This window comes from Osmerus mordax, chromosome 5 (genome assembly GCF_038355195.1).
Source record: "Osmerus mordax isolate fOsmMor3 chromosome 5, fOsmMor3.pri, whole genome shotgun sequence".
Classification (NCBI taxonomy): domain Eukaryota; kingdom Metazoa; phylum Chordata; class Actinopteri; order Osmeriformes; family Osmeridae; genus Osmerus; species Osmerus mordax.
The window spans coordinates 2861257-2883929 of record NC_090054.1 but is presented as its reverse complement, the minus strand read 5'-3'; the positions used below and the strand labels follow the sequence as shown (position 1 = coordinate 2883929).

Here is a 22673-nt window from a genome sequence, read left to right as displayed (position 1 = left end):
GGAAAGAAACTGTTCTTATGGCGAGACGTTTTGGGCCTGATGGACCGCAGCCTTCTGCCGGAGGGGAGTAGCTGGAACAGGGAGTGGCCAGGGTGGGAGGGGCCGGCCACAATCTTCCTCGCTCACCTCAGGGTCCTCGAGGTGTGCAGGTCCTCGAGGGTAGGCAGATTGCAGCCGATCACCTTCTCAGCAGTGCGGATGATACGCTGCAGTCTGCTCTTGTCCTTGGCAGTTAGGAAGGACTTCTCAAGCTGCTCACCATTACAAACATAATCTGCATATATGACCAAGGCATGGCTGTGCGAAAATACCAGCCTTATGCCTTGCTTATGGAAGAGCAGGAATAAACCAGCGCACCTAAAGCCATGACTGCATGTTGTTGAGAGACACTAATCTAATTTTCAGCAGTTTCAGTTCTCGCACAAACCTCTCCCTACAGGAAGAACAGTTTAATCTCACCATTAATATATTTCATTACAGGATATATTGTCACAACTGGATGTGTTCCAGACAGCTAGATAGCAGCATGACACAGTAAAGGCATTTTATTTCAGGATGGCTTGAATTTGAATGGGATGTAATTCTGAAAACAAAGACAACAAAATGTAATTAGTATTCCGTTAACGCACGCTCCAAATAATAAACTATAAAGGTCTTGTAATTTCTTTTAAATTCATATTTTTTTTACAGGTGCCTCAAAGGGAAATTACACATGCCTTTTAGATATTAACCTTTGTCTGAGTAAATTGAATTTGGTGGTGTTATAGTGTGGCATTTTCTCTCTCCTCACAACATTAATGGATAACAATAATTGCTTGTACATGAAGCAACTCTCTGAGCAACTAAAAATAGAACATTTCAATTCCCATCCCCTGGTCATTCTTCTTCACCAGAGGCAGGTATTAAACCCATGTTTAAAGGTGACCAAGCTTGGACATGATACCAGAAGACAAAGACCATTGGCCTGCGTGCTACCAGAGAGACATGGTTGAAAGCCAGCAGGAATGCCAAACATTATAACTCCTCCAAATACCCAGTCCTTAGGAGGCCGTGCTGATAGCCAGCCTGAAGACACTGGGTCTGTTCAATGTACCAGCATGAGGTATTTTCTACTTGCCAGACAATATATTCTACATATTAAATTCAGACTTGCAGTCACTGAACCAGTCATTGTAGCTCAGTCAATCCACAAAGGGGTTTTGATTATCCACATTCTTCTCATTTAAGTTTCATAAATGATTCACCATCAAGTAATACAAACTGTAATGCAAGTTTTGTTGATTATGACATCATGCAGTGTTTAACTCATTGTGAACAGACAAATCTTATCCAGTCATGGGAGAGGACGACTCTGACAGAGAGAATCTTCTGGTTATTTCAACAAAACAAAAGAAGGATTAGATACTGTTTGGTTATTTGCTTAGCATATGGATTCCTGAGACATACCCCCAGCCTCCCTCACATCACAAGACATCCATTAGTTATGAGATTGACCATTCCTTAACCTTCTTTCTCCTTTACGAAGACACACTGCTTAATAATTCACAGAGTGGGATATTGCATTTCCACATTCTGGTTCTAGGTGAAAAACATAGATTTGTCATCTCTCCTTCTATGCCACCTTCTCCGTGGGGTGTTCAGACTGCATTCACGTTACAGCTGCCATGACTCTCACTGCCCCAGGCCCTGAGGGCCACTCACTGCCCCAGGTCCTGAGGGCCACACACTGCCCCAGGCCCTGAGGGCCCCACACTGCCCCAGGTGCTGAGGGCCACACACTGCCCCAGGTGCTGAGGGCCACACACTGCCCCAGGTCCTGAGGGCCACACACTGCCCCAGGTCCTGAGGGCCACTCACTACCCCAGGCCCTGAGGGCCACTCACTGCCCCAAGCCCTGAGGGCCACTCACTGCCCCAGGCCCTGAGGGCCACACACTGCCCCAGGTGCTGAGGGCCACACACTACCCCAGGTCCTGAGGGCCACACACTGCCCCAGGCCCTGAGGGCCACTCACTGCCCCAGGTGCTGAGGGCCACACACTACCCCAGGTGCTGAGGGCCACACACTACCCCAGGTCCTGAGGGCCACACACTGCCCCAGGTGCTGAGGGCCACTCACTGGCCCAGGTGGCGTATATTTATATACATACAGAGACTCATTAGCAGTGCTATTTAACAAAATATAATTTTCCATTATACAATTCTGCAGTTCTACTTGTTGACCACTAGAGAGCTGTAATATGCCATGCATATCCAATCACTATGCACAAACCCCACACTAATATGCGTTTTCAAAATAAGCTACAGTAGACTACAAATACAAATTCTTATAGACTATGACTGAAGCATGGGAAGAATAGGATATTGATGGTAATTTCTGGTGTTGCTTCCCTTTACAAACATGTTGCAAAGGTCCTGGTCTAAAGCTAGGCATTAATTCCAGTCACAATTTTACATGACTCGGACGGGGTTATTTGACTAGGCAACTACACACCTGAGCCAAATTCATCTAATACCTGCACAGGAAATAGGTTTATTTTCCAGCATATCTCAGACACAAAGAGAAAGGGCTTGTGTAGAGGTTGTGATTTCCTCCATTAGATAAAGAGCAATCTCAATCCCCTCCTGCCTGCCAAGGCTCCTTGAAAAAGCAGAAATCATGCTTTTCTTGCATGTTACTATGAATGTAGAAACCCTTGGGCCTTGGGCAGACAGATGGCTAACCGTGTGGTAATGGTATATTATCCAGGCGTTCACTTTGAAAGGTGTCCAACTCTGGCACCCTCTCTCTCTCTCTCTCTCTCTCTCTCTCTCTCTCTCTCTCTCTCTCTCTCTCTCTCTCTCTCTCTCTCTCTCTCTCTCTCTCTCTCTCTCTCTCTCTCTCTCTCTCTCTCTCTCTCCCTCCCAGTCTCTCTCTATCATCCTTTCTCTCATCGGTCTCTCGCTCCTCTGTCTGTTGCTTCCTCTCCCCCCCCACTCCCCCCCATCTCTCTCTCTCGCTTCCTCCCCCCCCCCCCACTCCCCCCCCATCTCTCTCTCTCGCTTCCTCTCCCCCCCCCACTCCCCCCCCATCTCTCTCCCTCTCTCTCTCTCTCTCTCTCCCTCTCTCTCTCTCTCTCTCTCTCAGCAGATATACATACTCATGTATACACTGTGGCATCCCCAGAGTCCACGCCTACCCGTCTGCAGCAGGGACAGCGGCCCAGGGCACCTCACAACCAGGTCACAGCCAGCCGCTTCAAACGCTCTCCCGCTCTCTGCTCAGCGGACGAGCACCACGGCTCGTTCCCTCAGCAGTGCCCCTGCACACAAAAGCAGAGCCGACGAGGCTCAACTGCGAGAGCTCCTCGAGCCAGAGGAGAGAACGCCGCAAGCCAGAGAGATGGTGAGAGCCAGACCCCGGCACCAATATTTCTGTCCAATGACCTATCGTGCCTCTCATACAGGCCCAAGCAGCCTATCGAGGCCATGCGCGGCCCGACCAGAAGCCATGACTCAAGAACAACTTCTGTTTTTCTGTCTGAATTGTGTTACGTTACTTTTTGATGGGAAATTATTTAGACTCTACTGAATTGTACGAGCCTCAAGTTCGGCCCCCGTGAATCAGTGGTTGTCACAAAACATGGGGGCCTACGATTCTATTTCTCCAATCTCCCTGTGCGTGTGTGTGTGTGTGTGTGAGAAAGAGAGAGAGAGTGTGTGTGTGTGCACGTATATACATTTCAGTAGCTACACTGTCTGCTTGTCACCACACACTAATCCATCTTGGCAAGTGTAAGCTTGTTCAAATCCATTGATTAGAATTCATAGTCATACCAAAACCAGATGAGTCTAAACCTCCCTCCACACACGCTTAGGGGAATGTCGTCTAGCTAACTCATTTCCATACATGTTTATGTGAACTAAAGAGGAATAAAATAATGTAGTCTACATTTACCAAGTATTATAAATTACAAATAAATGAATACATCAAATATATACAAAAAGTAACAGTTTTCTGATTACCAAACCCCAATTTCATAACTTAAACAAAGATAATGGCATGGCGCTTCAATTTGTGAAACATTTCAATCTTGCATTCCGTAATTAAACAGGTGTATGTGTAGGTTACCCTTGACTTCTCCCACACGGGAGCGATTTCCAGCGCCGCGGACAGCGACGGGGGAGTGAACTATTCCGTATACTGTTTAGCATAATAGTGTAGAGAGACCCATTTGTCGTTGGCGAACAATCTGTGAGAGAATACGACCAATCGTGTTAGAAGGGGGCGGGGAGCAAGGAGTCCCTCTGTAGCTAAGGTGGGTGATTCTCCGCGAGGAAGCCGCGACTGAGCTGGGTTTTGGGGGAGATGGGTAGAAGCCTCTGATATCCATCCAGTTCTCAGTGAAGCGTCGCTTGCCATTAACGTCTTGTTTTCCTGCGGTACTGCTGTAACAACCACCACCGGTAGAGAAACGGAGACGCGCATTCCACAACTCATCACCTCTGTCGTCTCACCTGCATTCTGAGCGGTGAACCGGAGAGGTAGCGGACCTGAATATGGATCAGGAGAAGTACTTGCCGGAGCTCATGGCCGAGAAAGACACGCTGGACCCTACGTTTGTCCATGCGATGCGTCTCCTGGCTGAAGGTAGATTGCAAGCTCATTGTCATCCTTGATACTGTTTTAAAATGTTGAATTATTTTGATTGGAAGGTTGAATTGAGGTTTGTTCTAATTCAATCACCCAAGTGATGGAGGCAGTGGTTATGATGTGAAAGTCTAATGTACCGGCTGCTGTGCATGCTATAGGCTACGTGAGAATATTTACAGTGAGCGATTATGCCTCCTTTGTTTAGTAATTTGAACAAGTAACGCTTTAAGAGCAAGCAATCGACCTAATTTAACCAGGTGCGATCAAAGACAAAAAAATAGTCTCCTCTCAGGACCATGGTTTATGCGTCAACATGTAAATGCCTCATCAAAAGATCACTTGAAATCATGATAAACACAAGGAAAACTTGTAAACTGAATTAATAAATGAGATCAAAAGATAGGCCTAGTGTCACTCATTCAAAATAAGAAATTAATAGTAGTACTTGATTTTGATGCCAGCAAAAAAGTGTTCTACTGGTATTCTATTGTAAATCTACTGAAATTAGACTTAATGACTTAGTTTTACCTCATAAAACCAAACGTTGATATATTTTACACACACTTCCCTGCTATTCTTTGAACCATGATCTCTATCTCTGTAATGATACCAGTTACTGAAACCATTTCCAAAGTGTAGTCTATAAATACAGTAAATACTGTAAATACAGTTGACTCCTTTGAGGGAAGTTGGGTTTTCTTTATCCTGTTTCATGTTATTTGCTTAAATTGTATCTGACATTTTTTCAGACAAAATAAATCTGAATACATCATGTTATATATATCATCAATATATCATATCAGATATCAGAATATATATATATGCAAATATCACTAAGCTAGCCTACCTTTTTGCTTTTAATAGATTACATTCAAATGTGAATTATAATTCACATTCAAATATATTAATTATTTCAAAATATCAATATAGCCCAGAAATATAGACTGATTCTTCCACATTAGCAAGTCATAGTAGCCAGGAAACATGAGGATGAGCAGATTACTGTTGAAGTATATGTTAACTAGAAATGAGAAGGCTCTTTATGCACTTACTTCCCCCCCTTAAATCCTTAAATAAAAAATTAGCCAGCGATAATCGAATGAAAAGATGAAGATTACACGTCCTGTTAATAGATGAAAGCCCACAGAGGCTGTTATCAGTCGTTTGCTGGGGTTCTATCCCATTAGCTAAACACAGAGGTGGTCATTAGCTGAGTCTACAGTGAGCGAGCGCTACAGAACAGGTCGTTCCACCGTCGGTTTTGTTGACAGGGATGCAGGGCTCCCCGCGTCTCAGTTTGTCCCGCGTCTCAGTTTGCCCCGCGTCGAGGGGAGAGGTGTGTGTTTCTGTAACGGCGCTCCATGCTTGTCTGGGAGTTGTAGACGCCTTCATCCCACAACAGAGGCAGAAGCTGCTGAGGAAGACATGAATTACCGTCCACAGTCCCGCACTAAGTCAGTGAGCCGAAGCCTCACCACCACACATCAGCTTAGTCGTCGTCCGTGACTACCGCGGTCACCGTCGTATTAAAGACCTAGTGATAGAAATATCCAGGAAAAGGACCTTGACGTCACAATATGAGAAACTATCTTAACAACCTAACTGCAGCAGCAGCACTGACGTAGGGAACCGCACATTCACACAGAGAGGAGAAGTTTCTGGGGATCTCGTGGCTAATTTTGGATGTGCGTTTGTCAGGATTAAGCACATTAAACAAAGGCCGTGGGCTTCTTGTCATCACAGTCCCTCTAATCGGCCTTTCTGGGATCCCATTGTATTATTGAAAACTGAATGAGTGAACCAGTAGGCAGTAATTACGAGACAAGATTTGCATCAAAAGACATTAACTGAATATTGGAGTGTTGTATTACTGCTGGTACTATTAGACACAGAGATTAATAGGGAACGTGAAGAAAGAGAATATTCATGACTTGCTTTGATGTTGAAAGATCCTACATCAACTTGGAAGAGAACAAAAATATTTAGATGTGATCATGACCTGTTCTAGGGTGTGTGTTTGTATGTGTGTGTGTGTGTGTGTGTGTGTGTGTGTGTGGGGGGGGGGGGGTTGTAGATTGATGTGTGAAAATACATGTGTGTTTAGTTGATCATTTTAAATTTAAATCCAGCTTGTTCCAAGCAAAAGACTTAAAGATTTCAGAAGGGATTTTTCTCTCTGTGGTTAAGATCTCGCCAAGGGCTGAATGTTTTCACAGCTGATGAGTCTACAGACCCTGATACCTGATGTGTCACAACAATCATGCAAAGAGGGCCTCTGAACCCATGGAGCCAGCAAACTGCGCTGTCACTGGTCAGCCTCCCAACATCTGAAACACATCACTTCCTGAAAATCAGGAAGTCGGATGACTGTTACTGGGTGTCAAAACAAATCAAATGAAAATGGTTTTGGGGGGGATAAACCTTTCTTACTAAAAGCCAATAGATGTGAACACTCAACCTAAAACGTTAGAGTGGACAAAGGAACACTACCCAGTCTGAAAGAAGCACTCAGGGGAGGGGAAGGAAATAACTGTGGATCTTGACCTCTGAACATAGGGAGACGGTACGGAACACTACACTACAAAATCCCAGAGATACTGTGTACTCACTAACTGAAGTCTGGAGGGAGGAGGAACGACGCGAAAAGAAGGGAGAGAGAGAGAATTAATGAGAAAGAGAAAGAAAGAAGTAGAGAGGAGAGATAGTGTGTCCACTTGAAGGAGAAAGAGCATTCTATGGTAAGTACCGTCCAAATTCACGTATTTACGTATTTCTCGACCTGTGTGAATTTGAGTTGTGAATAGCCTGAGGTTGGACAGTCATGGTGTTCACCGTGTGTCTTCCCTTCACAGAAACACTAAATATTCATAAACGCAGGAAAAGGTTTTCCTGCGCAGAATCATGCCTGGGTTCATTGTAACTCAATCAGGAAAAAATTACCAACCATGATCTTTCTTTATCCCTGGGTGCCTACCAAGGTAGAGAACCGGATGTTAGGTACTTAAAGGTCCCATGACATGAACATTTCACTTTAGGAGGTTATTTAACATATGAGTTCCCCTAGCCTGTCAAACCGGATGTGATGTAGTTAAATCAACATCTTTAATGGGTGTTCAAGGTAGAGAGCTGGATGTGAGGTAGTTAAACCAACATCTTTATTGGGTGTTCAAGGTAGAGAGCCGGATGTGAGGTAGTTAAACCAACATCTTTAATGGGTGTTCAAGGTAGAGAGCCGGATGTGAGGTAGTTAAACCAACATCTTTAATGGGTGTTCAAGGTAGAGAGCCGGATGTGAGGTAGTTAAACCAACATCTTTAATGGGTGTTCAAGGTAGAGAACCGGATGTGAGGTAGTTAAACCAACATCTTTAATAGGTGTTCAAGTTTGCCGCATAAGGACATCCTGATAGCTAAACATCTGTTTGAGGGAAGACTGTCTTTAGCCCTACACACACACAACAGAATGCTCCTTGGCCTTGCGTTGCCGGGTACACAAATAGCTAACAACACCTTGTTAGAATTCCTTATCAAGAGAATAATTAAGACGCATGCAACTTACATTTAGTCATTTAGCAGACGCTCTTATCCAGAGCGACTTACAGTAAGTACAGGGACATTCCCCCCGAAGCAAGTAGGGTGAAGCGCCTTTCCCAAGGACACAACGTCATTTGACACGGCCGGATATCGAACTGGCAACCTTCAGATTACTAGCCCGACTCCCTCACTGCTCAGCCATCAGAACGCCTACGAGAGTCAGATGGATTTAATACATAGATAAATAGAACTTTAATACATAAATAAATAGAATGTGATTGTGCTCATGTGCTACAGTATTAACTTGAGTGTTGTTGCTAGTGGTATAGTTGAAACCTATTATGGAGATCAGCAGCAGGGAATTAGTTTAGTTTTGTTGTCATTTTTGTAACCGGAGGGAGGGTAGGATTGAATTGACACCTTTTATGGTTACTGTAGTTACGATTGATTGCAACACCTCTGTGTCCGTGGAAACACAGAGTTTGTGTGGGGAAACAGGTTGGACCTCTGGTGTGATTTCCCCTCTAAGGTTTCACAGCAGCGCCGATGATAAAAACAGAGAGCTGCTTGACCCTCAGTTAGGCTAATAAAGTAGTGACAACAACTGCCACCATAACAAGCCTCTCCAGGCTCCGGTGAACACAACAGGCCGATGATTGCACTGGAGAGCATGATTGTAATTGAGGGGTCAACCACATCTCCAGGCCGAGTTTCCCTCTTAGCAGAGCAGGCTCCGAAGGTGTTTGGTTGTATACTTGTCCTCCTGTGCTAACACGAGACTATTGCTGTATACAACCCCACCACCGACGGTCCATCAGCACTCCCTGTCCTGAGAGTGTTAGTGTTAGGCAGGCTGTGTCTTGACCCCCCCCCCCCCCTCCGCTCTAAGTTTTCTCTGAGTTTCCTGAGAGGAGAACTTTGGAGGGTGTGTGTCCCCCCCTTGTGCCTCTCCCCCCCCTGTTCTCCCCCCCCCCGTGCCCCCCCCCCTGTGAACCCCCCCCCCCCCTGGCTGTACGTGTTGATGAAACACCTGACAGTCCTGCTCCGCTGGCTAATTGTGATGCAGATGAGCTCATCTGCCGCTGAGCGCTCCGATGCCAACATTTACCCAGAGCTGAGTCATCTGGCTGGGCTGCTATCACAGCGGTGGAGAGGTCTGTTTCCACAGCATCTGGACCTGCCAGCAGTCTCCAGCTCGGCCATCTGATTAATACGCAGCATTGCTTTTATTCAAACACTATCATAGTTCTCTTGAGGGATTCAGCGCTGTCAGGAGGACCATTTGCAGAGGGCTGGGGTGTGGTGGCTTTTGGAGGCTGTTGGACCAGCCTGCTCTGCTTCTGTCAGGTTGGGGTTCCTGGCCCTGTGTGGTTTGCATCGGAATTGTGCATGTCAGTTTTGATAGTAGCATGTGGCTTTCACTACATCGTAGTATTTCGGAGTTCTTCCAGTTCCTGTTTTTATCTTATGGATGACACTGGCCTGGTGTGTTGCCCTGAGCTATGTTATCTACAGCAGGGTGTTTGGGACTTGGTACGGCCCTAGTGTGTTGCTGTGTAGCAGTTGAACTGGGCTTGGTGGTGTAATTCAGACTGACTGCTGCATATTCTTCCACGTCACCCATTCTAGGACTCAACCCCCAGGCTATGGTTCCATTAAGGAATCTTCTAACTGTAAGATTAAGGAAACTCTGTTCTCTGGGAAAGAGGGAAAAGAAACAGTTCTGAAATGTCCAATAGTCTGATTTGATTCAACGCTGTTTTGTATTCTTTGTCGAATCCTTCTCTTAATGATGCTTTAAAGTGGAATTGAAAATTAGTTTAAGTTCATCACACCACAGAAGAATGTGTTGTTAAATCAGACAAGTATGTTAAATTAGGCTTTGAAATTGTGAGAAAATCAGCAGTCTTCTCTGCTTGAGACTGGGGGGGGCGTGTCGCCTGAAGGTTCTAAAGTTCCGCCCCCTCGAATTTATAGAATTTAGCAACAACAGCAACACTAGCTAAAGATATCAGAACAGTCCTACCTGCAGTCTCTGAGTGTTTTATGTGTTAATTACTTTGTCTTTGCATCGTACCAACTGAGTAACAGAATGCAGGTTATATAAACTGTCTGTGATCTGACATAGATATGTGGCTGTGACGTAGATAGGTGGCTGTGACATAGATAGGTGGCTGTGACATAGATAGGTTGGGTTTTTCCCCGCCTAAACAAAACCTGAGCTGAAAATGTGTGAGAAACTGTTCAACGGTCCAACTCCACATTTCAGTGAGACAAGGTTTTAGAGCTTTGCACATGCTTTCAGCATCTCATTTCACACACATATAATGTACTGAGAAGCAAATCATGGAATTCTCATCTTTAAATTAGCCGTACGCTAAAACGACTCATGTGCATTGGAACACCATCCCATTGGGATACATGGGATCCGGCAATGTTTGTATCAAAAACATTCCTAGTTTAGAAGATTCTGTACCACAAAACTTGTTTTGAACACCTGCAGTGTAGATTTCAGGTAAGGAAGGAGGCGCCTTCCTAACATGCTGCTTTGTGAAGCTCCCCTGAAGATCTCCTCTGCTCAGACCTGATTAATGTCTGTCAGGATCCAGCTCTGCTGTTGCCCTGTTCCCCACTGAGAAGGCATCTGTGCTGCAACACTCCACAACATTCAGCAGCTTCATTATGGTCTCCTTTTTAAAGGGGAAGTAGGGACAGCTATGTCTGTGCCGCAAAGGTGGTTCAGGCGGCCATGCAGATTGGATCGCTAGGCTTGGCTTTGCATCTGCAAGGTTCTGTCCCCCTGTCTGTCCCCCTGTCCCCCTGTCCGTCTGTCTGTCTGTCTGTCTGTCTGTCAGTAACAGAAGTCTTATTGTGAACCCATCCCCAAAACTTAGCACTTGTGTGTCCTAAGCTGTACTATGTGGATATTCAGTGATCTCTTCCTTGGCATGGTGGCGTGTACTTTCCCGCACCTCAGCAGTAAATCCTCCTGCAAATTGGGGCCTGCAGTATCACCAAGCCTTCCTGGGATGTGATGCATTAGCCCTGGTATGAAGACTATTCTCCCGGGGTCAATTACATCGATTCAGTAATGTGCCCAAAGACAACCGACTATGATAGAAGTCGTCTCCTGCGGAGGAGGTGAGATCCAGACAAGACAAAGCACTTTTCCATGCAGCACATTCAAACAAAGAAAGGTGCACTCACTCGCAGTTCACCGAAATGGATATTAGCCAAACACATTCACGGTGGAAGAGAGGGGGTAAAGAGAGTCAGATATATATTCAGGGACAGTGTGAGAGAGAAAAAGAAGGAAAGAGAGAGGGAAAGAGAGAGAGAGAGAGAGAGAGAGAGAGCAAGAGGTGGGAAGTGAGAAGAAAAGATAGGCGGGGGACAAAAGCACAGGGAGAAGACAGGAAAACTGAAAGCGAAATTGACACATTTGCAGCTTTTAAACAGAAGAGAGGATATTTCCTTACAAAGCTGTCAGAAACTGCATGGCCATCCCTTTTGTTGTTGCACTGCTGACAGATTAGTGTCTCCAAATCACAAGCGCTTTCTTTCTAAACGAGACTTGCTTGTCGGCGGTTTTTAACTCACTGAACACATGGTGAGAGGAGGATCCAGAACTACGAATCAAACAAACCCAAAGACTCCTCCAAGCCTCTTTCTCCTCTCCCTTGCTCTGCTTTCCCCATCCAGACGGATCCCAAGGCTGTTCCAGCTTCTCGAGATGCAAAAGTTTCATTTCCGAGCCCCGCTGTTGGCCAGGGGTCATGCGCTACTTTCGCCAGCGCTCGGGAGAAGGCAGGTGTCAGGGAGCCAGACGGTGCATATGCAGTCAGCAGATGTCTGGGGTCGTGGGGTCACCGAGGTCCCCCCCATGGTTTAACCAGGGGGTAGCTAAGCAGTCTGGGTGCAAGCAAGGCCATGCATGGGAGGGGTCTGGGAGCATCCAGATTTCACTTAGCCTTAGCTTCCGGTATTCAGGGTCTCCGAAGGTTGGCAAGTAGATGAGTCTCTGCTTTCCTCGTGCCAGCCTCTCTTAGTGTGGCGCGGGAGAGTGTTGAGAAGTGCAGCTAGAGGAGGTTTGAAGTTCTTTTTGCCGTCTTTTTTTTCACCGAGACTAACTTTAGCACATTAGCATTTCTGTGTGGAAATTCTCCTCTGTGGTTCCCCGGTACGTTTGGAGTTGTCACAGATTTGAGCGGCGCCTTAGAAAAAGCAAAGCCGACCCGAAATAGAAGTCGCTGCTAGAAAGCCCCACGTCTCTCTCCAGCGTGAGAGAGCTGCGGTCTGTTTGTAGAAGATGAGTCTTGCTTCGCTCCCGCTGCCTGTCTGACTGGTGCTTCTCAAACCCCATTCTTTATTAAGAGGACTTCTCACAGTGAGAGACGTCCTCGACATGTTTCTGATTTCCGGCTCGGTTTAGTTTAGCTGCTTTTGTCCCTGTCAGCTGAGAGGGGCGGGTACAAAAGAAAAGGTTTGGGGGTTTGTTCCTGTTCCAATCATCAGCCCCGCTCTGCTGACACAATCAAACAGATTGTCATCTGAAAGTGGGCCGTGCAACTCAATCTGCTGAGAAATGTCCCCCACAGCTGAATGAGCACATTACTGAGCCTCTGTTTGGGAGGAAAGCCACTCTCTCTCTGCATTCCCTGACAGTGTTCGTCCAAACCTACTGGAACACAGGTACATTCCACCTCCCCGGCATGTTGGTTACGCTCTTTGGAAGCGGCCGCTGAGGACTGGAATGGGACTACGCCATGAAGAATTGGAGCAGTTTAATTATCTTTGATAATCAAGCCAAAATATCCAATATTCCAAAAGTGATATGAAGCCATTTAAAAGTCCCAAAGAGCTGAAACTAGGGAGTGCGAACCAGAAGATAATGAGCTGGTTATTCCAGCCTCGCCGCTCTGTCCTCCACACAGAACAACACAGACTGATCTGCAGCCAACATTTCAGACTTTGTGGGGCTCGGTTTCGTCGTTTCACTGGATGCACCATGTCCAAGCACTTAACCCACCCCCTCCCTCTACCCTCTTCCCTTCAAAAAGCAATTTATACTCCTCAGTCCAGCTAACGGAGAGCGATGCATGGTCACCGAGGCACGCTATGCTCGGGATCCGCAGAGATCCTGGCTCCGCCCTGCCCGCAGGATTCATGCAATGTTATATTTATGCCAATTTGCCCGGTGCAAATGGAAAGGCTTTAGGGAAAGTGTGAAGTACCACACAGACGTGCCTCGGCGACGGAACTCATTTGGGTGTTAGGATTGGACTGAGCCGGGCTGAGCCTGGTGGGCCGGTAGTTAAGGCTGATGCTGCCACATTCATACAGTCTACGACCTCACGATGGTGATAGGATCAAATCCCTCGTCTGCTGTTGACGACTTAGCTGCTGCTTCGGGGCTGAAGAGAGGAGGGAGGATGAGAAAGGCGGGAGGATGAGAGAGGAGGGAGGATGAGAGAGGAGGGAGGACGAGAGAGGAGGGAGGATGAGAGAGGAGGGAGGATGAGAGAGGAGGGAGGATGAGAGAGGAGGGAGGATGAGAGAGGAGGGAGGACGAGAGGACAAGAGAGGAAGCGTGAGGGAAGAGGAAGGAAAAGTAGAGGAGGGGAGAGAAGAGAAAAGAGGAGGGAAGATGAGAGGAGGGGAAAAGAGAAACGAGCAGGGGAGAGTGATAGATTACAAGAGCAGCTTCTTTGTCTCTCTCTCCTCTCTCTCCCACTCTCTCTGTTTCTCTCCATTTTCTCTCTGTCTCTCTCTCTCCCTCTCTCTCTCTCCTTCTCTCTCTCCCTCTCTCTCTCTCTTTCTCTCTCTCCCACTCTATCTCCCTTTCTCTCTTTGTCTCTCTCTGTCTGTCTCTCTCCCCTTTCTTTCTCTCTGTCTCTCTCTCTCCCTCTCTCTCTCGCTCTCTCTCTCTCTCTCTCTCTCTCTCTCTCTCTCTCTCTCTCTCCCTCCTTCTCTCTCTCCCACTCTTTCTCCCTTTCTCTCTTTTTGTCTGTCTCTGTCTCTCTCCCTCTCTCTCTCTCTCTGTTTCTCTGTCTCTCTCTCACTCTCTCTGTCTCTCTTTCTGTGTCTCTAATGTATTGTTCTACAGGAGTGGTGCAGGTTCATCCCTACTACTTCTGCTGAGTATTAATTTGCCTGTGACAGCGAACCCCCCCCCCCCCCCCCCCCCCCCCCCCCCCAGGAACCCAGGTGACAGCTTCATCTCAAGCCTTCTTAATGGCTCCTGGCTCGGAGCGTCTCACTCAATCCTCACAAGTGCTATAAAATTCATCAGGCAGGAAATGACTGCTCAGAGTGGCAGCTCTGTAGCGCCTCCGTCTCTGACAGACAGGACGGCATGCGTAGACCGTCAGGTCAGGTCACAGAGACAGAATGATGATGCCTGTGGGGGGAGGGTGTGTTCCGTATGGAGCGTGTTCAAATTGTTTACAGTTTTTCACAATTGCTAAAACACATTCTTGAAACAGTCACCCATTTTCTCAAAACTTTAAACACAAAACCTCATCTTCAAGCACTATTTACAAAACCTCTGAATCCTCTTGCAAAATGAAACTTTCGCCTCAAAACAGTTTTACCTGTGCTCAAAATCAAGCTTTCGCCTCAAAACAGATTTACCTGTGCTAAAAATCAAACACTGCTCTCAAATCATAAACAAAGTGATCAAAATGATATACACTATCAAGCAGTCAGTAAACAATACACAAAAAAATTGAAAACACATTGTTCAAAACATATAGTTCTCAAGGAGAAGATCATTTTTACGTAACCTCAAAACAAATTTCATATTTATCCGTCATTGTCTTTTGATGAACGACAACATGTTCTATCATAGTAGCTCAAAATGTATCAGAAATTACTACTCTGCTTTGCTCTTTGCAATTTTTTTGTTCTTTCTCCTCCTTGTACCCCTATACAGTACTGTACCCTGCATCTCACTACTCCCAACTCACTCTTGTTCTTTGTTGATATGAACCTGCAACCAGTCAAAATCTATTGAGCAGTCAGTACTGTTACTGTAACAAATGGAAAGCACAATGTTCAGGGCCATACAATGTGTTCATTGTACATTATACAGCCTACAATGCACTGTACTACAGTATACAATACTACAGTAAAAGGGACAACAATCTAAGGAGTAAACATGTGATCAATGTGCTTCTTCTTGTCTTTGGGCTGGGTCAGGCCAGAGCACTTTGTCGACATCACAAGCAATATTTTACCACCTTCAACAACCTGTTTGCTCTCTGAACTGGCTTATATTGGTTGTGTCACATCATTTGAAACAAGTGAAATCAATTTTGAGTGGTTGTGTTTTGTCAATGACATGTTTTCTCTATTTGTATTTGATTGTTGCCATTTGTGTTTACCAGTATGGATGACATGTGCATTAGAGTGCAGAATGTGTTTTGAGAATGAGAATGTGTTTAGAGTTTTGCTGAAAAGTCTATGTGAGATCTGCAAATTGTGTTTTACCATGTGAAATGGTTTAAGGTATTGACAACAGACTGCACAATTAGCTACATGAGTTCAGGCAACTGAGAACTTTGTTCAGCCAATGGGTTTTAGTGTTTTAGCAATTCAGAAAAACTGTAATTGTGAAGTGTTTTGTGTTGGTAGCCACAGGTAGCATTGCTATGTTCATTACTGGGAACTTACCTTCACAGGGAACTGTCATCTTTCTCCTACGTCACTATCACGCTTAGTGTGAAGATAATAATGTATTTATTACTCAGTAATTATAACCCCATTATAAAAATTTGGTTAATTACTCTTCTGTATTGATTATGGTAATTGAAAACAGACATTTGTTTTCTATAAATACAGATCCCAGATTTGTTTGGTCTTTCTCTTTCAGAAATTGATAAGTATGAGGGGGACGAACTGAGGAAGGATGGAGATGTGAAGAAGTACCTGGATATCATCAGCAACAAAAATATCAAGCTGTCAGAGAGAGTCCTCATCCCAGTTCAGCAGTACCCCAAGGTAAGGTCGCCTCAGCTAGGGTCACTGCTCAGCTTCTCATCTATCATTGAATCAATCAACAAGTCCCTCAACAAATGAATCAATCTACCAATTCCCGAGCAAGAAACCAATCAATCAATCTATCAATCTACCTGCTCGTTACAGGCACGATGAACAGGGTGGCGGGGAACACCAAGCAGACCTGACTAAGATCTGTCAGCATTGTGACGTCCACACCCTGGCTTGACGTTCTGAGCACCTGCTCTGCACTTGCAAATGAGTCACCCACCTCAGACACCTTCACCATTACCCTACCTCTACACCTCTCTCTGGAATATCAGGCAGGCGCTCCGGCACCTCATCACATCTCAGAGCGTCGGTGTGTGTTATTATACCATGGTCTGGGTGAATCCTCGATTCTGATTGGCTGCAGGGGTGTCCGTTAAGTCCGCTAAGTAGTTCCAGCAAAACTGTCTGTTCACTTTTCTAAATGATTGCGCTGGCTACATAGTATGCGCCTGTCCAAAGTGTCTGAAATAAGTAACCATAACAACAGGGACGTAGTCAAAGCCTCCGTTTACAATTTTGAAAGACTTTAAAGATCCCATGACATGCTGTTTTTGAATGCCTTTATATAGGCCTTAGTGGTCCCCTAATACTGTATCTGAAGTTTATTTCCCGAAATTCAGCCTTGGTGCAGAATTACAGGCACTACGAGCCGTTCCCACAATGAGCTTTCCTCCGGACATGCTGTTTCTGTGTCTGTAGCCAAATTCTCTGTGCGGACTAGAAATTCAGCGTTGGCTAACGTTAGATTTCTATTTAAAAATATGGCAAGTGACCAATATGTCCATTATAAGATGATATTGTACACCTCGTCGGGCACTATCCCTTACTTATTTAATAGTGATAATGATTTCATTAAGGAGTTAGAAGCATGTAGGGCTTGTGATTGGGTTAGAAGCATGTAGGGCTTGCGATTGGGTTAGAAGCATGTAGGGCTTGTGATTGGGTTACAAACATGTAGGGCTTGTGATTGGCTGTGTCTGACTAGCTGGGTGCCTCTGCCGCCTACATCGGAACTGTCATCGCTCAGCAGAGAGATGGAGGCAAGAGGAGCGAGAGAGGAAGAGAGATGGGGAGAGGGAGAGAGAGAGAGACGGGGAGAGGGAGAGGGAGAGAGGGAGGGAGGGAGGGATGGGGAGAGATGGGGAGATAAGTAACGGAGAGAGAAGACAGACAGAGAGAATGACAGAACTGGAGAGGTTGATAGGACAGGTTGAAGAAAAGAGAGAGACAGATAAGGAGAAAGAGAGAGGGAGAAAGGGAGGGATGGAGAGAGAGGGAAAGGGTGAGAGGGAGAGAGAGGCAGAGGGAGAGGGAGAGAGAGAGAGAGAGAGAGAGAGAGAGAGAGAGAGAGAGAGAGAGAGAGAGAGAGAGAGACAGAGAGAGAGATCCTGACATTCTCCTGTCCTGGATGAGGAGGTCCTGCTCTGCTCAGGCTAATTGGCAGGTGCAGGACTGACGGACGGCAAGGGGGGAGGAGGGGTGGGGGTCATGGTGGCCGGGGCAGTGTGTGTGTGTGGGAGGGGGGGGGGTGCTGACCCTTAAACAGAGAAGCAGCCATCAGAGCATCCCTGCTGAGGTGAGATTCTGCTGCGTCATCCAGTTTGAAGTCATGGTTCAAGTGTGGATTCACTGTGCTGCTAATTGCTGCTTCTTGCTGGCCGTGCCTGGATGGTCCCTGAGTCAGAGCCAGCTCCGACAAGTACAGAGGATTTCATACCACTCACCATCCTCATTTATTCATTCAAATGAGATGCCACTGTTTGTGCTTGTGCTTGAATAGGACCTTAAAAAACACCCATAGTACCTTGCTATTTTAATCAGAGAAATAGTAATAATAATATATTTGTTTGTCAGACCCCCATTATCCAAAGCAACACAAAGTATGGGGGGACTGGAAACCAAACATCTGGATCTGCAGTCAGATGCTCTGACCACTAAGCTATAGAGTGGCAGTTAAACAGACTGTATTTCAGGGTGGAACAAAACCTGAAAGATTATAAAAATTATTAGATGTTACCTACATGATTCTCTTTACACTTTTTTCTTTGAATTATCGTTATCGTATCATATTAATATGTTTACTAAGACTGTAAACGCTGTAAGCTTCAGTTCTGCATGTAGACGTAATAGAATGTAACAGGATGTAATAGGTCTGGATCCATTGACATTGTGTCTGAATCAGCTCCTACATAAATGTCAAGTCCTTCACAGTGCGAACACACAGACCCGTGATGATGGGTGTCAGGTTGGCCTGTCGTGTGGATCTAATCTCCAGGCTGATAGCAGAAAGTAATTAAGTCTTGAGTAGGGAGTACTGGCTGGATCCCTGTGTTATTATGGACTCAGACTCAGTGCTCTTGGAAAGCCAGGAGAGTCAGTCTGCCTGTCTCTCAGGACGGGTTGCTGTCACTCTCATTCTCTCTCGCCCCCGTTTCTCTCTCTCTCTCATTCTCTTTCTCCCCTGTCTCTCTCTCTCTCTCTTTCATTCTCTGTCTCTCTGTCTCTCAGTATTTCAGTCTCTCTCTCTGTCTCTCTCTCTCTGCCTCAGCTCCAGTCCTGTAGCTCCCTGTGTCTTTGATGTTCTCATTAAAGTGGGTTGATTTTAATTTGCACATTTGCATGAAGCAGCACATGCTGTTCTTCTCTGTCCTCCCCCTCCCTCACTCACCCCCCCCTCCTACTTTCTGATCTCTGTCTCGCTGTATTTTTGGAAGCTGTCCACAGAGACATTTTGACTGATTGAGTTACAGTCAGTTATTCAACAGTCACCTATTTCTGAGGTGGGTTTATATGGATGTACCTGGCTTTTTCCCTTAGAGTAAAGAGTGTCGGCTTGAATGTTATCTACAGAGTTTGTAATTAAGACAGACAGCACCTGTGTAATGTTACAATGTTATACCTACTATGTGATGTTGTTGTGGCTGCCACACTGTCTTCTGTGTAGTGATTCAATACTGTTGTTGAGTTGTTGCATCGTACCTGATCAATTACAGACAATTCCTTACCTTACTGGCCTTTACTAACCACTGTAATGCTGTTAGAAATGTAAGCTTCTGGTCCTTGATTGTCTGCTGCACTCACTAAAGGCTGAAAAAAAAAAGTCCGCTAATAGATTTTTATTGTTCTGTAAATTCCATGAAGGTTGACTTGGGTCATCGATTAGCACAGTGGGTGATTCCGTAGCTGTCTTCACTGTTGACAACGGTTATCTAGAGATATTGGCTCTGGGTAATTGACATACTTTAAAGACAAACTTGAAGGCCCTGTCAAATTGTTGACAGGGCCTGGCGCCGTGCACAAAGAGAAAATAAATGAATAAAATCCAAAACAGTCACTACAATGTTCCCTTTTGGTGAGTTTGTCTGAACCTCCCATCCAATTCTGAGGGTTTCCCAGAGAATGGGCTCAACATGCAGTTAATTGACAGGTTCCCATCTCCTGCCTTCAGGACCAGAGGAAGGGAGCCATGCAGATTGCGTAGGCGCCATTTTCACATGGACTGGAAGGAGAATTTGTTTAATTATGTTGATACTGATCCTTAAAGCGAATTAATTCATCATGGTATTCAGTCATGGCTTCAGTATCAGTTTAAACTGCTGTACAGAAATAAGTGCATCACGATTGAATCACTAAAATGACTTTATAGAGGGGACCGAGTCTTCTTTAAGTGTACTGTTGAAGACCCTGCCTCCAGCTGTAGACCCACTGGCTCTCTGATGCATCTGCCTGTTCCATAAAAACCTGGGTTCACTAACATTTTGCACGGTGTACCCCAACCACCCCTACTCCATCTCTCCATCTCTGCACTCCAGCTGTTCCAGGGAAAACAGCCAGAAAATGATTATCCTTTTTCATTGTGTGCGCCACACCCAGATTCCTGTCCAGTATCCTACACTTCATTTTCATACAGTATAGTGTTCAATGTTGTCTTTTAATTCCACATAATTGTAATGCAGCACAGTGTTTAGTGTTGACAGCAGATGTAGATTATAGTCTTGTGAACTGTTGGCTGTCACTTCCAAATGAAGCGAACTGAAGTAGATGTGAAGCAGGCAGGGAAGCACCTCTCCCAGCCTGCTCCAGGTTAGGTCTGTGGGGGAGCACATAGAAAAATACATGGGCCACTTTCAAGTAAATGGACTTTAATTGTCAGCGCTGTTGTATAAAGGCTCTCAGTTCACGATTCATCGTGGATTCCATAATTTCATGCTATAAATAAGCTATTTATTTGAGGTAAATTTCAAACTTAAATCTAATATATAACCAGGTAGAAAAGCGACACAGGCAACTGCAATGTCTGTAGCCACTAGAGCATTAGTCTATTGTTTATATTCTTAAGTTTTTGTAACTAATGTTATTGGTCTGTAGTTGCACTGCTACGAAGCCATCCAATAAAAGGTTAGTGAATATCTCTATGAAAAACTATGTCCGAACAAGAGCTGTTCGGACCAATCAAATTGTCAGGGCGGGCTTTATACGACGAAGGACAGATGATCAACAGTAACGTAATCAACCACATCACCAAAGAGCGCTTGGGTTGAATTAATTTTCAACAAACAATATTACATTACATTTACATTTAGCAGACACTCTTATCCAGAGCGACTTACAGTAAATACAGGGACATTCCCCCAAGGCAAGTAGGGTGAAGTGCCTTGCCCAATGACACAACGTCATGTGGCACGGCCGGGAATCCAACCAGCGACCTTCTGGTTACTAGCCCGATTCTCTAACCGTTAAGCCACCTGACTACTACTACACCTACTACGTTGCTCTGATTGGTTGTAGGTCTATCCAATTGAGCAAAGAGACATTTTTTGTCCGGGTTCGGTTGAAACACGCCCCATACTCACAGCCCAACGGAACGGTGTCAGAGTATGACAATGTCAGGCTACTGCTATGTAGTATTCAGTCCTAATTATCCAAAGTAGACAGTCAAAGAGACTGTCAACAGACTTTCAAGAACCTCTTTTCATGAAAAGCATCCAGAGGGTTCTTGCTGCATGACTAGGACCTGGACACATCAGAGAGAGAAGCTTAAGTCAGGCAATAAACGCCCTCTTCAAGGAACAGACCCATGTCTGTGCTGTCGAGAAGAGAGGTTTCTTGACTACTCCAAACAACTCCTCCACTAAGCAGTTCATGGGATTGCACCAGAGTATCTTTGCAATCTTGTTGCACCGCACACCCTCTCCTGTTCTATCCGCTCTGCCAATTTATTTGCACTTCAGCAGCCTTCCTTCAATCTTAAATCTATGGGGGAAAGAGCTTTCTCTTTCAGTGGCCCTGAGCTATGGAACACTCTTCCTTTTACGATTAGAAATGCCAATACCTTGTTTAAGGTTGACTTTGAATCATTTTTTATTTGAGTTGTTATGTGTGGTTTCTGCTGTATGTTAGAAATTTTATGTTTTGTCTTTTTAGTTTGTTGGCATGGTGGTTGCTGTTTATTCAGTCTAGTGGTGCAAGAAAAGCACATTATAAATAAAAGGCATTATTATTATTATTACTCAGTTGTTATGGGGCTCACAAAATGTTGTGTTATATAGTGCCCAACCCAGTACTCCCCTATAGTCCCTATCGTAGTCCTTATCATAGTCCTCTGTAGTCCGCATCGTCCCAGGCTGCAGGTAGTCCTCATCAGGTCCCAGGCTGCTGGTAGTCCTCATCGTTCCAGGCTGCTGGTAGTCCTCATCAGGTCTGCTGGTAGTCCTCATCAGGTCCAAGGCTGCTGGTAGTCCTCATCAGGTCTGCTGGTAGTCCTCATCAGGTCTGCTGGTAGTCCTCATCAGGTCCCAGGCTGCTGGTAGTCCTCATCAGGTCTGCTGGTAGTCCTCATCAGGTCTGCTGGTAGTCCTCATCAGGTCTGCTGGTAGTCCTCATCGTTCCAGGCTGCTGGTAGTCCTCATCAGGTCTGCTGGTAGTCCTCATCAGGTCCCAGGCTGCTGGTAGTCCTCATCAGGTCTGCTGGTAGTCCTCATCAGGTCCCAGGCTGCTGGTAGTCCTCATCAGGCTGCTGCTGCTCCATACAGAGAGCTAGGACAGATGGAGGTCGCAACGTAGAACATCAACATGTCTTCAATGTGTGTTTCCCTGGCAACGTGCACATGAAAATACACCGCATGTATACACACACACACACAGTCTGTGCACGCACTGTTTGTGTGTGTACTGTGTGTGAGAGAGAGAGAGAGAGAGAGAGAGAGAGAGAGAGAGAGAGAGAGAGAGAGAGAGAGAGAGAGAGAGAGAGACTCAGGAGGAGTTAGGGCGGGAGGGGAAGGGGAGGGGTACTGATCAGCCTTAAGAGTGTGTGTTGCTGTAATTACCTCAGGACTCAAAACCAAGTGGTTTATGACATGCTGTCATCTCTGTCCAGATAGAAGTGTGCTTTGATCTGAGCCTTCGGATGCCTGAGAGTATGTGTGCGCCTGAAGGGGGAAGAGTTCCAGGAGGCCAACTG

The 22673-nt window shown here is 45.6% G+C and overlaps 1 protein-coding gene across 2 annotated transcripts in view; it reads left to right on the top strand.

The window, feature by feature from the left end:
• The first annotated feature begins 4537 nt into the window (after positions 1-4537).
• Positions 4538-22673, top strand: part of khdrbs2 (KH domain containing, RNA binding, signal transduction associated 2) — a 61248-nt gene continuing 43112 nt past the window's right edge. For both annotated transcript variants that reach the window (XM_067236924.1, XM_067236923.1), the window contains exons 1-2: positions 4538-4628; positions 16038-16165. In XM_067236924.1, the coding sequence (XP_067093025.1) occupies positions 4538-4628; positions 16038-16165 (219 nt within the window). The remainder of the gene's footprint in view (positions 4629-16037; positions 16166-22673) is intronic.